The sequence below is a fragment of the Leptopilina heterotoma genome, unplaced genomic scaffold (genome assembly GCF_015476425.1).
Source record: "Leptopilina heterotoma isolate Lh14 unplaced genomic scaffold, ASM1547642v1 Lhet_81, whole genome shotgun sequence".
Classification (NCBI taxonomy): domain Eukaryota; kingdom Metazoa; phylum Arthropoda; class Insecta; order Hymenoptera; family Figitidae; genus Leptopilina; species Leptopilina heterotoma.
In genome coordinates this window covers 5,697,395-5,712,446 of record NW_025111185.1, presented here as the reverse complement: position 1 = coordinate 5,712,446, position 15,052 = coordinate 5,697,395, and the positions used below count along the sequence as shown (strand labels likewise).

The window sequence follows — 15,052 nt, the reverse complement described above, 5'->3', positions numbered from 1 at the left end:
GCAACATAGTTGGAAGAGCGCTATAGCTTCGCCCATGAGTGACGTGCCCCAGAGAGTTGCTGGGAAAGGGAATAGGAAAAAGAGATGAGATGAAGGGAGGAAGACGGAACGAGAATCGAGTGAGAGTGGGAGTGCGCCCGGGGGCATTGAACAAAGGTTGGAGCCGGCAGCACTGGCATTCAAGATTCAAACATGGCAGCGGCTACCAGCGTTGTCGTGCTCGACAGGGGGAATAATACCACCTGCACGATCAATTTACACGGTACGTGTGCGCGTGTAACTTTACCAAGATTCTTCTTGTTCCGAGGGATTTTAACCGAATTTTTTCCCCCGCCAAAAGTAAAACTAGATTTGCGAATTTCTTTACAAAAAATACGTCATTTTTTTTTCTTTTGCCGCTTTATATAAGCTTATCGCCTTTGCCGCAGACTCTTTGAATGTGTCAGATGAGAAAAAAACACTAGAATTGGCGCACGTCCAGTTGCCGCGTGAAAATTTCCGACTTGAATTAAAAGCGCCGAGTCGAATCGAGTTTGTGTTTCGAGTTCGAGTTTTTGAAAAGTGAATTTTAAAATTCTTTTTTTAGGGGGAAATTTTTTTTTCTTTTTGATAAAAATTTATCTTTTGTAAAGAATTCCGAATCTTTAAGTGTCGGTGTTTTGGTTTTTTATATTTTGAAATAAATCTTCTTTTTTTATTTTTGTTTATTGCAAAAAATTCCTTATAGTGTTAATTTTATATCGTCATTGGATAATGTAGAGAATTTAATTAAGAGCGCGATTTTATTTTGAATTTGTAAATGTATTTTAATAATATTATTCGATTTTCAGGAGCGACTGTTGTGTCCTGGCGAGTCAATAATCAAGAACAGCTGTTCGTTAGGTGAGTTTTCTTACAAGTGTCTGTTTACTATTATCAAAAAGAAAAAAATTCTCTTCAGTAGAAAAAAATATTTAAAGTATTAAAATTTTCAAGGAATAATTGATAAACAAAATTAGAATCTATAATTTTTGTATAGTAGTAGCAAACTTTTCATCTTCAAAATAATTAGAAAACCATTTTTTAAGTTTTTAATACCTACTAAACAACTTCAATTTCAGAAAATTGTAAATAATTATATCAATTTATAAATGATGATATTAATAATAATAATAAAAAATAATAATAAAATATTAATAAGAACAACAAGATTAATTACTAATTTATGGTTTATTATTAATAATATTTTTTTGAATTTTATAATAAAATTATTTTTTTCTAATCTTTGTCGATCAGCTTTTTATTTTTACTATTGTTGTTATTATAACAATAATACAATTAATTATGCAAAGTAAAGTGTTAATTAGTAGGTAAATGTGTAATTAGTAAGGATATGGAGTATATTAATATTTATACACTAAAGTGACTGTAGTGATGTTTATAAAATTTGCAAATAAGATCTATTTTTTTTTGCTTAAAGTAATGCGGGGTAAAAAAAAGTAAAATGACGTTTATTATAATTTCTTCCTTGTGCGTAAGTGAATTTTTATTAAGATAAGACTCACTAAACAAATAATGTATTTATACGCGACTTTTTTTTTAATTATTATCTTTATCTACTCGGGAGATTATGCACTTTCCAGTTTCTCCATGGTCAGTGTAACAATTTCGTCCTTGAGGGACAATGCATAATTTTTATTTTAAACCACATTTACAGGCATCTAGTTTATAAACATTATTTTTTAATTTATAAAATATTTACGTAATTTGACAGCATTAAAGAATGTCGCATTTTTTTTTTGTTTTTTGCTCTACTTTCATATCTAAATCAGTTAACCCTTTGAGGACCAAATTTTTTCTTAAAAAATCGCGATTTTTGATTTTTAAGCAAACTTTTCAGGAACAGTTATTGAAGTTTTTTATTTGAAGACCAGTGTCTGTCATACGAAATTTTTCAGACTATGTGAAAATTATTGTTTTAATATTCAGTTTTGAAAATTAGGAAATTTATGCACGAGTTAATAAAAAAATGTTCATGTTGCCTGAAAGCAACACTGGTCCTCAAAGGGTTAAGTAATGGTTTTTTTTTTGTTAAATTCAAAATTCCTATGCAAGTAATACGAATCTCTTAATGTAGATTAATCTTAATTTCACATTTATTATTATTATATTGTTATATTATTACTATTGATTAATATTATTATTTTAATTATTATTACTACTATTATTATTATTAGCACCACTATTAATATTTTTATAATTATTTCTTAATAGTTATTTACACACTCAGCCAGAGAAACATTTTGTTTTAATCAAATATAAATTAAATTAAATTTATTTTAGCCTAATTGCCCAGAAACGAACTTGATTAAATCAAATATAATTTTTTTGAGTTACATAAAAGTATTTTTGTCTCAGAGTCTGTTAAACCATTTATTTGTTTTAAATAACAATTTTATTTCTAAAATAAATCTTTTGAAATTAATTTTTTAAGTGAAATAACATTTTTTCGGAACAAATAAAAAATTTAGTTGGCTCTGAGTCAAATATATTTTTTTAATTAATTAATTAAAAATATATTAATAAGAAAAAACCTTTTTTCTGGGTGCAGTAATTCATATTATTTCGAGTATTGTTAGTATAAATAAACTAATATAAAATTAGCTCTTTTAGAAAATTTGCGCAAAAGAAGCGGAGCGAATAGTAAAATAAAAATGATTACATCATGATGATTCTGTTAGATAAGAATTAATCGTCAATGATGCGGAAACAAATACAATTCTTCTTTATCATTGTATATGATTTTGTTCCCTGAAATAATTATTCACGAAAGCATTGGTTGAATTGAAATTTTAACTTTTTAAGATTGTAAAATTTCTTTAAATTTTTATATATTTTGTAATATCACTCGAGAGTGATAAGTGAGGGAAATTACCGAAAAAAAGAAAAATGAAGAAAATATTCTTCGTCAATATTTTATGTACAGTTGCTGTCATTTTTAACTATATACTTAATTCAAATTTCTTGAATGTATTAAAAGTGTCATAGGTTAAGACTTTGTTATTCCTATAGAGAAGTATTTATCTGACACTCATTAAAATGCTCATCGTAATTTTTAAAATTCAATTATGAAACATTTGCAGTTTTTCTTGTCGGTGGTAAATTTTTTTTTCGCTTTTCTTTCACTTTCATGAAAAGTAAATTTAACTTTTGTATTTATTACAAAAAAAATGTCTTCTTTCTTTCTGAAAATTAAATTTCAAAATTACGTTCACTTTTTTTATTTGAAAGTTAAAAATTAAGAAATATAATAAGTAAATTTCCGTTTGAATGCAAAAGGATGGCAAGGAAGGCAAAATTTTTATTTATTTTCCAAATGAAAATTTAGTTTATACAATAGAATTAAATTCGAATTGAAGTTAAATTGAATTTGAATTTAAAAAATTTAAATTCATAAAAAGAAAATAAAATTCAATAGGGAATAATTTAATAGTTGTGATAAGAAATTATGAAACTAATTTTATTTCGTCATGTTCTATATATATAATGTACGGCTTTTTTTCCAGTTCAATGTCAATGTGACGAAATTATATGCGAATTGAAATGAGCAATATCATTCGAGTTACGAAAAATGTTTCTCGTTTAATATTGAGGAATATAGAGAAAATCATTAGATCATTCCCTTAACACCTGCTGAGGAGCAAACTACGAGAATGAGTTCGCAACGATCGTTTTAAAGCGAGAGAGCTCGCGCAGACGATGAAAAAACTAACGAATGGAACTTGAAAGAGGAAAGAGGGAGGGTTCTCTCAGCGAGGCACTCTGGATGACTCCAGTATGCCTCCACTGTGCTTTGCGCACAAGACATCTCTAGATCTGGACCCTTTCGAATGTCCAGTCTCCTCTCTTTCTCTCTCTCCTCGCACAATCAGCTTCTTAAAATAAAACCGTTGTTAGGACCCGTATCAATAACTCGATTGAATCTGGAGCATTTTATGTTTATTTATTTTTATTCCATTCGATACAAAAATTTAATCAAAAAGAAATATTGCTTTTGTTAATAATTATAATTTGGGGATTTTCTTAATTTAGACAAATTTACTTTAATTTTAAACAATTTTTTTTTGAATCCGAGAAATTGGTTCTTTGAATCAAAGAAATTGATAGTTTAGAAATTATTATTCTTTAATTATAAATGATTCTCTAATTTAAATAGAAAAATTTCTTTGAAACAAATATATTGTTTTTGATTCAAATATTTTTCAATCAAATAGAAATTAATTTTGAATCGAAGAAACAAGTCAAAGCAAATAATTTCATTAAATTAACAAAAGCTTTTTTCTGAGTGTGGGGTAAGAACGTATAAAACACAAAAAGATTTACATAGCAAATTAATCTAAAAAATCTGCTAAAAATAATAGCAAACAATAATAAAAAATTATGCAGTTTGGAAAATTTTTGCAGGAGGTTCCTCTGGATTTTTCGTGTTTGACTTTTTGAATAAAAATAAAATAGAATGAAAATTGAAGGAAGGAAAATTTTCAACTTGATTCTCGCTGCTGGCGAAATCTAAGCGAGCTATTTTATCAGGTGGTCGAAAAAAGCGGGAAAAAGTAAAGCCGGGAGGGATGAGAAAGTAAAGAGAAAGAGAGATAGAACGTGCGGCTGAGTGGAAAAGGAACGAACACTAATGATCCAGTGCCAGGGCAATCATCGTCTCGGTAGCTGAATTTTTTGTTCCAAAGCCTGGGATTTTGGCGAATAGTTCCCTCTTTCTCTTTCTCTATCTCTATCCTCCCAAGAAAAGGAAGAGATATGTATCCAGTGATAGTTTTATTTTTTGAAATTGATCTTCATTGTTGTCGCACATATAATACGTAGAAAAGGGAAACTTTTCCAAGTTTATCGCTCATAATAGAAAATATTTTTGTATCTCTTTACGAAACAATTTTTTGTTGAGACATTTATTTCTTTACTAGCTAGGTTCCCATCTTCGACGGGTATAATATTGATTTTTTAATTTAAATCCGTAATCTAAATCTAAAATGTATTAATCAACATTTTTTCCCTCTAAGCCACTAAAAACTATTAGAATTTTTTAAAAATTAAACCTCAAACAATAGTACATTGTACAACTCGTGGTGAAAGAATGATTTTTCTCGAGTGATTGCTGCTCTCGCTACGCTCGAGCCGCAAACTTCACTCTCGAAAAATCATTCTTTCACCACGAGTTGTGCACTACGTTTTCTCCAACGCCTTGCGAGGAAAGGTTTCTTCGTGAGTTTCGTATAATTTTAATTTAACGTGTGCTTATGTTTAATATAATAAAAGACGAATGTTTTGAGTGGGGAAGAAGTTAGATACAAAATAAATATCGGTCAAAGAACAAGAAAAAAGAATAAATTCATGATTTACTTTCGCCACGCCAAATTTTACTTTCGCCACGCTCTTCAGAGCAGTTGAGAAAAGTTCTACTTTCGCCACACTTTTCTACCAAGAAAAGTACTCCTTTCAGAGCAAGTGTTGGAGAAAATTATTTAATTAATTTTCTAGAAACATCAAAAATATTCTTGAGTTTGCCTTGTTTTATTAAAATTAACATAATTTCTTAAATAATTTAGATGTTTTAATGTTCTTTGAATGAAGCTGAAACTGACAAGAAATTAATTTTTCAAAATTTTATGTTGATTTTAGGCAAAAAGAATTTAAATTTAAGCTTTAAAATTTAATTTTCAAAATTAAGTGGATGCCAGTTTATGTTCTTTGACTTATTTGAAGGTAATTTTACGTGTAATTTAAATATCTATTAATTAGTACCTACTGTGATAATTCTCTACAAAAATATTCTAGTTTTTAACTAGAATATAATAAAATAAAAACAATTATTTTTATAAATAGTAAAATTCTTTGCAAAAATTCAATTACCTTTAATACAATTTTAATCAAATTTCACGAAAGGATACAATTATTTTTTTTTAATTTTTTATAAAATTTTTCTGAAGAATTCAATTATTTTCTAAAATTTTAATAAATTCTTCGAAACAATTTAATTGTTCAAGAGCAAGAACAAGATAGTTTAAGCGTACTAATCATTATTTTTTAGTACAGCGTATTGGTATCGTACTCATATTGCACTAGCACGAAATAATAAGGTATGTACATACCAGTACGATACTAGTATAATAACGGTATGTCATACGGATAGAATTATGAAATTGCCAAAGTACTCCGTACGAGTATAACACTAAGTACAATACCAGTACGCCGAACTAATTGGGATTTTAGGTTATGAATTTACAATGCTTCTCCGCCATTATCTGTACGATATACCAGTACAGTACCTGGTACAGTGCGAAGGTACATGGCTGGTACAGTAATAGTACGCTGGTTATCTGGGAAATTATTTTTTAGATAATAAAATTCTGCTCAGGAATTTAATTTATTTTCAATATAATTTCAATAAAATTCAATAATCAATTCAATTACTTTCAAAATTTTCAATTAAAATAATTAAAGAAACTCCGTTATTTTCAAAAAATTAACAAAGAAATTCAATTCGTTTTGGAGTTTGTAATTTAAAGGAAATTTCAAAATTTGACAATTTAGTTGCCATTATGATTGAAAAAAATGTTGAGTTCCGGTTTCATATTGCATATAACAAAAATATTTTTCCTTTTTCAAAATAGCTCAAAAGTAATGCTGCACTTTGGAAATTTATAAAAAAAATTAAATATTCCTTTATAATTATCATTTAAAAATCTAAAAGAATTTCTGATTAGATAAAATTTTATGAGTTCCGATAAAGAGTTCTAATTTCCTTGCAGAAAATTGAGAAGAATTCCTAATGCCAGTTTGCTCTAAAAGGAAAATCTCCCCTCGAAATTTAAAAAATTTTAAATTCCATGAAATCTAATTAAAATTATTTGGGTTCTGCTAACAGTTACCAAAGTATTCTGGATTAATTTAATTATTATATTTAATTTATAAATTTTTAATTTCTTTTCCTAAAGTAATTTTGTAATTAATCCAAATGATTTTTTAATTATATCGACAAAGAAAATTAACACCACGATGTTCCCCTGTTTGTATTGATTTGATTTTGATTTTGACAGCAGTGTAGTTGCTTTTCATAAATATGCATACGTGTGAAACAGAGGGTGTAAAATTCGACTATTTCTTTTTCCTTTTCTCTTTTTTTTGTTCTTGATATTGATTTTCTATTAAAATTCGATTACCACTTTGTGTGAAGCCATTATTATTTCATGTGGTATTTTAAATTTTTAGGTTCGCCACATGGGTTGAAAATCATTTCCGGGATGAAATTTCAATTCGAAAGAAGGGGGAAACTAAAACGTTATGTAGAATGAGAGGGCGGATGTAGAACGCGTTTCCCTTCTCCCATTATATTTTTCTTGTCGGTCAGATGCATCTTCTCAATGACAGACTCACATGGCTCCTTTTTTCTTCTTCTTCTAAATTTAGAAATTTCGAATTATTATTCCCATCGTGTATAATAATGATCTTGAATTTAAATTAGTCATCTGCTCTCATTAATTTAGGGAAATTGGATTTTGGTTGAGTTTTGTTGGTCCGTCATTCTTCATAATCCGTTCTTTAAGAAATTTCTTTTAAATAATTCTGTCACTACAGAAGTAGTTTACAATTTTTTAGAATTCAATTTTTATTTTACAATTTTTCTTGAAAAATAATTTTCATTTTATTTCTTTTAAAACAGGAGAACTATTTTTAGCAAACAAAATTTAATATATATATAACATTTAAAGGCCTCCAAAGGATGACTTTTTGGACTTTTTTCGAACATTTTCAAAAAAAATGTCGAAAAAATTTTTTCGACTTATTTTTAGAAAACTCTACTTTTTCGACTTTTCTTCCAAATATTGTAGGAATTAAATTTTCGAAATATATAATTAAAAAGTTTTTAAATAATTAAAATTTTATACAATTTTAGTTAAAAATTCTAGATAATAATTGAATTTCGAAAAGATTATAATCGTAATTTTTTAGAATTAAGGAAGGTTTGAAACTGAAATTTAAATAATTTTAATTCCTGTGGAAAATAAAATAAGAAGTATTTAAATATTTATTTAGCAAAATTATTGAAGTATTGAACAATTGCTTTTAGAAATTAGTCAAAGGTCAGGCAGGGAAATAGAAAATTGAATTTCAGTTTTTCAATGTTCAATGTAGACACAGATCCTTCAAAATAAGAAAAGTGTAACTCGTTAGAAAAAAATTAAATTTCATCATTTAATCCTAATAATTTGTGTTTGTAACGTGTGTATTAAATAAAGGAGTACTTCAGTTTTATTTTGATACAAAAACCTGATCAAAATTTGTAAAATTTAATTAGTTCTTGGACTTTATAAAAAACCTAGTTTTCTTCGCTATTAACAACAAAAAATATAGAAAGAAATTTTCTTATTTAGTTTAATATATGTGTAATAATATGTAAAAATTTTAAAATGTTTAAATAAATTTCACTATGAAAAAAAAATTCTTCAAAATACGTGCAAAAGACCCAGACTGCCCCCTTAATTATTATAAGTTGTTGAATTTGAAAAATAATAATGATTAATTATTAATTATTTATTTAAAAAAGAAGTTATTGATGTTTTCGAATAATTTTACAATTAAAGAAATTTGTAAATAAATTTAATAGAACATTTTTTTGAGTATCTAATAATTTTTAGATTGTATCAGAATATTTTTTACGGTTAGAGAAAAAGTTAAAATAGGGAAAAGTGAGAGAAAGACAAAATGTAATTTTTGTGGCAACCATGCTTTCGTTAAAATCGAAATGAATTAAAATCTTTGTTTGTTTGTTTGCAGTTTTTTAACAGGATTCAATTTACTTATTTGATTAAAGACAAACCATTGTATATAAGGATTATGAAGAATCAGCTCCGGAAAAATTTGTCAATTGAGAATATTGTGGATTTATTTTGCAAGTTGAGAATTTCGATTGTTTCTAACGGAGAATTAGGAAGATTTAGAGAATTAAGAAATGGGAAAATAATTCTATTTGGATGGAAGGAAGGAGTACGGACTCTTTTTCATCGACATGATGCGCAAGGCCCCGCGGAACAAGGGATGTGGGCTCCATCGTTGATCCATCGCTGAGGAGCGCGGCTCATGAAGCGGCGCGTTATTCTATAGAGAGAAAAATAATGCCCCGTAGGAGCCTTCACGGTGCAGAATCCAGTTGAATGGGAATGCTGTAGAATGTCGGCAAAAACCACAGGCTCTGAGATCATTAGTCTACAGTCGAGCCTATAACCATCGTAGTATTATACCGGGTGAAACAATTGAAAGTTATGTCCCGCGAGTCGTCAAGCTATCAGTTTCCTTAAATCGCTCTCCTCTTTCTTTTTCTCGTCTCCCACTTTCTCGTATCTTCAATTCTCTTCCAGTTTCGTTCCGAATTCATTTCTTGAGAATTTTCTCAATTTTTTCAATTTTCTCTACTTTCTATATTTTTTTATTAATTTTATATAATGTTTCGTTTTTATTTTCTTATCAATTAACTTCCAATACGATTCGAGCGTAAAAGGAAACAACAAATTTCACTATGGGAATTTTTCTGATTAGATACAAGAAATCGTTTTCGATTTCTTCTCCTCTATGATTGATAATGAAAAGAAATGAAAAATGCCTGGAATGTCGACAAGAGCGAAAAGGGCACTTTAGTGCGATTATGGCTAGTGCGCGATAACAGCTTGATTTGACTTTCGCGAATATATACTAAAACGGTTGTAGAGACATACATACATGAGAGTATAAGTACTCGAGTGGGTTGTACGCGAATTCTTCTCAAGTGATGTCTCAACTCATTATCGCTTTTTAAGGGGCTAAATATTTCTCCTCTTGTCTCTAACTCCCGCACCAATCACCTTTTTTCTCGAATCAAAAAAAATTTTTTTTTTTTTTGTTCTTTCAATAATGAAATCTTTCTCTGGAAAATTGCATTTTTTCTCAATTATCACTTTTCATTGAACGAAAATATAATAAAAATTAATTTTCTATAATTTTGGAAAATCTAAATACAGTCGAACCTGTCGGATTGCAACGTTATTTTAAAAATTTTTTTACAATCAATAATGTCTAACAAGAATTATTTTCACTTAGTTCCAAAATAGGTATTGTAAAAATATTACAAAATTAAATTACAAAACAATTTTTTAAGGATTGTTTACTGTAATAAAATTTTAAAAATTGAGTTGCATTCCGACAGATTTTACTGTATATATATAATAGATATACGGAACGGGAAAGATGATTTTGAAAAAATATCTTCTGTCAAATAATTTGATTTATTAAACATTTTAATTTTTTTCTATCGGCTCAGACAAAAATCGCAATTTTTATTCCGACATTTTTAAAACAATAACTTATTTATCAGGGAATTTGTGGAAAAATGAAATTGATCAGGGAAACAATGAAATGTCAGGTAATTTTATCAAAAGAACTGGAAAAATATCAATTTTCTAAATTTATATTGGTTATCGATAAACATTTTTAAACAACTGAAAAATCTTGAATTTTTATTGAATTTTTTGTTGATTTTTTGTTTCTGTAAATAATTAATTTTAAATAATTAAATTTAAGAATAACTTTCTTAAAGTTATTAATTATTTATTTAAATTAGAACTGACAAAAAATGTCCTTAATAAAAATATCTTAAAAAACAATGAATAATTACAAATTATTATTAACTTAGAAAGGATTTTAGTAAAAAACATTTGCAGTTTATGGAAATAATCAAATAATTGAATTGAAATTCAGAAATTTAATTCAACTCAGTTTTAAACTAAGATTTTTGAAAGTTTCAATCGCTGTTAAGAAAAATAATAGTAATTGAATATTTATTTGGAAAATTTTTTAATTTTTACATCAAAACTCATGAAAACTTTGATTTCTGAGAGATTTTAGTTCGATTTTTTAAAGATACTTAAATTTAAAAAAAATGACAGTAAAGAATGATCAAAATAATTAAAACTTCGTGAAATTGAAAATAATTAAATTTGTTAAAGAATGTCAATAGAGACTTAAAAAAAAATTGAAATTTCAAAGAATTTATATTAAATAATTGAAATTCAGAAATTCAATTCATTTTTAATTTTTAAATTCAAATTTTTAAAAGTTTCAATCGCTGTAAAGAAAAATATCAAATGGCATCTAAAATAATTTAATTATTAATAATAATTATAAAATTATTTGTAAAAAATAAAAATTAATATCTAACAATTTGATTTTAAAAAAATTTAAACTTCAATTTATTTTTAAATCGAAGTTTCGAAAAATTTTACTTTAAATTCTGGAAAATTTGCTTTAAATAGATTTTTTTTCTTTTTTTAATATAAATTTTGCCTATTTTTTCATTAATTTAATTTTTATAAACAAGTAATTTTCAAAATTTTTGATACAATGGAAATTTTTTAGAAGATCTATTTTTATTAAAATTTTTCTATTTTTTTTTGAAATCAGGAAAAGTAATTCAATTAAATTTAAAACACATTGAAAAAAAATTGATTCAAATAACTGAGTACTTATTGTCTATATTATCAAATAAATATTTACTTGAATCAAATAAGTTTTATTTAAAGCAAATACATTTTTTTTCTCAATATAAACTAAAAAAAATTAATTTTAACCTTTCAAGTTTTACCTATAAATAAATTTTTTACTTTTAATATTATTTATTTATAAATAATAAGTTATTAAATCAATTAAATAATGAATAAAATATATTTTTAAATACATTATATTAAATGAAATCATTGAATAACTCTTGAATTTTTTATAGAAATCAAAGAAAAATTTTTAATTCGTTCTGGAAATCAGAAAAAAGTCATGAAAATTCAAAATGATGTTTTTGTGGCTGCCCTGTAAATTAATTTCTAAAGAAATAATTTTTTATGATATTAAAAGTATTACGATTGTAAAGAAAAAAATTAAAATATTAAAAAAACATTATTTGACGAAAGATTTTGATGGACTATTAATATTAACTGCTAATATCAACTATGTATTAACATGAACTATTGATATTAAATATTAGTTTTAATTCATAATATTAATTATTAATATTAACTATTAATTTTATCTACTAATATCAACTATTAATGTTAAATAATAATTACTATAGTTAATAGTTAATTTTAACTACTAATATCAACCATTAATATGAACTATTAATTTTATCCTGTAAATAACAATATTAGTAATTAATATTAGGGCAAATCCACGGAACCGTGTGATTTCATGTTACTCCTCATTTAAACAATTTTTTTTAACATTATATAATTTTTTTTAATGTCAATGTCTCTTAGATAACATATAAAACAGAATAGTCAAATAAAACCATAATTTGTATAATCTTCATGTAAAATAAATAGTCATATGTGTACTTAAAAAATTAAATTTGATTTGTTACTTTGGGCTTCTCTTCGACTTAAACGTGTATAACTTTTTCAGCGTAAATTAAAATCGTCCAAGAAAAGCTGTAAATAATTTTTCTAATATTTTAAAATCTATTCCATATCAAAAGAAATATGTGCTCCTTTATTAAAACTAAATGGCAGCAATTCAAGCAATGTTACTCCCATTTTTCAGTAACAGGAAGTCCAAGGTTTTCTTCATTTTGTGCTTTCAGCGGTAATGCAATTCTAATTTTTTTGAAAGAGCTTATTCCTTATGAAAAAATTAATAAATTTGGACCTTACTTAACCGTGTGCCTTTAAAAATAAAGATAATAAAACAATAATTATGTCTACACCTTCAAACGTGAATGATTATAAATTTATACTTTTTTTAATGGCACACTTATAGCTTAAAAAATAATCAGTTGAAACTTTGTGTGAACGGTAGATATTATTATAAATATTCATGATTCTAAATGCTAAATATGTATTCCAATTAAAACATTTTAAAAATATTAAATATAAAAATGTTGTGGAATTTTCATCTTTAAAAGACTCGATCTCATAAGTGTGAATATATCAGTTTTCAATTATTGGAAGGTCGATATGTTTGTTTATATTCAGAAATGTCAATTTCTAGAAATACGGGTTAGAAAATATTTTTCACAATGGTAAGCAAATAATCTTTTGATTTTCAATTTAAAAAAGTTTTAAAAAGTAAAATGTTAAAAATATTTTATGAAAATAAAGATTTTGAATGGTGGGTCAAACCATTTTATTTCGCCTAATGTATTTTTGACATTTATAAAAAATTTCAATACTTCGGGAAAATATTCTTACATGTTTTGAGATTACGAAATGCACAATGATTTGTAAAAAATAATTTTATTTCATATAAAAAAGATATTATAAATTGAGAGTACATGAAAAAAGGTTACATTGACAGGCATTACAAAATATTTAAAAAAGGAGTAATCTCTTTAAGAAATATGAAAAGAGCTATTAATATTTATTTTTAAAGACTGAATTTGTGATTTGAACTTGATAAAAGTATCAAATAATTTATAATAAACTGTAAAATATGTTATTTAAGTTTCTGTATGAAATAGGCCAGTCAATGAAGACAAAAAGTGCACAAAAATACAAACAGCAAAGTCTAAACGGTTTCTGGTAGTTTGGGGGCTCCTTATAAGAGCCCCACAGTTTGCTCTCGATTTCCGGGTGCGAAAAACAGTGTAAACAATCGCCAAAGTTTGGAAAACATGGTTTTTCGATGCTCGTTGCTTCCGGTTAAGTTTTAGGGGAAAAAGTTGTTATTGAAAGTTATAGAGCTTGGAAATACCTTACAAATGATGGGTCATACGTTAAAAAAGGTTAATTAGTTTAGTTGCAAATGAATTTAAACCATTAAAAATAGCACTTCTTTAATTGTTTAATAACATTGTTAATACACACTTATATAAAAATAATTTGAATTTTTTTATGTCATAATATTATTTTCAATTCAACGGAATTATATGTATGAAAAGAATTTTTTGTCAAATGTTATAAATAATAATTAAAAATTTTTTGTTAAAAAAATTTTCTCTTTTATTTTTAAAAATATTGTATTTTGAAAAAATATAAAATCATTTTTGGATTCAGCGTAAAAAAATACATCAAATTAAAAAAAGAATGATTAAAATCGGTAAATAATTAACGAAGTTATGACAATTTTTGCAAATTTGAACGGCTGAATTGAGTTGTGGCGGCGTGAATCACGCTCCTCCGAGTACCCCCACTCCGACGTTTAGAGGTTGAAAAAAGGATATATTTACTTTTACTTGATGTAAATGAAAAATAAATGCACAAAACCTTATGTTCAATTTTTTTTCGTAAAATACATGTATTGAACTATAAGTGGCACAATTTTCAATTAAAAATATTAATTATTATCTAGTCAGGAATTTTTTGAAAAATAAAAACTAACTCTCCCCCCCTTGAAACTAGGTTGGATTTTTTTTTTGAAAAAGTTTTGTAAAAACAAATAAAATTAAATGCCGTTTACACTAAATTGATAAAGTTAAAATTGACTGAGTTATTCCATTTGTTTATGTAAAAAAAACATACCCTTTTTTGAAGTCCATTATTATGCACTTAGATAAAAAAAATCAATTGGCCATTTAAGTAGGATGAAAGTTTGACTTCTTAAGTGTACTTTCCAAAAAAAAAAATCGAAATTCGATGGACCAAAAGTGGGGAAATTCCGTTGAAAAATTACATGTTTTTAGTTAACAAATGGAATTATGCATAAACTATTTCTCCGATCTAGTTAATTTTTTTTGGGATTTATTCAGCTACGCAAGGAGAACATTCCTGGTAAGTTATGAACAAATTCGATAATTATTAACAATGTTATTAAACAATTAAAGAAGTGCTATTTTTAATGGTTTAAATTCATTTGCAACTAAACTAATTAACCTTTTTTAACGTATGACCCATCATTTGTAAGGTATTTCCAAGCTCTATAACTTTCAATAACAACTTTTTCCCCTAAAACTTAACCGGAAGCAACGAGCATCGAAAAACCATGTTTTCCAAACTTTGGCGATTGTTTACACTGTTTTTCGCACCCGGAAATCGAGAGCAAACTG

General features: G+C 26.1%; 1 protein-coding gene across 1 annotated transcript in view; it reads left to right on the top strand.

Annotated features, from left to right (window-relative positions):
- Window positions 1–15,052, top strand: part of LOC122511188 (glucose-6-phosphate 1-epimerase) — a gene marked incomplete at its 5' end in the record, with an annotated part of 36,500 nt that continues 21,448 nt past the window's right edge. Inside the window, 2 exon segments of the mRNA XM_043626296.1 lie at window positions 1–262; window positions 831–882. Coding sequence (XP_043482231.1) covers window positions 193–262; window positions 831–882 — 122 coding nt within the window.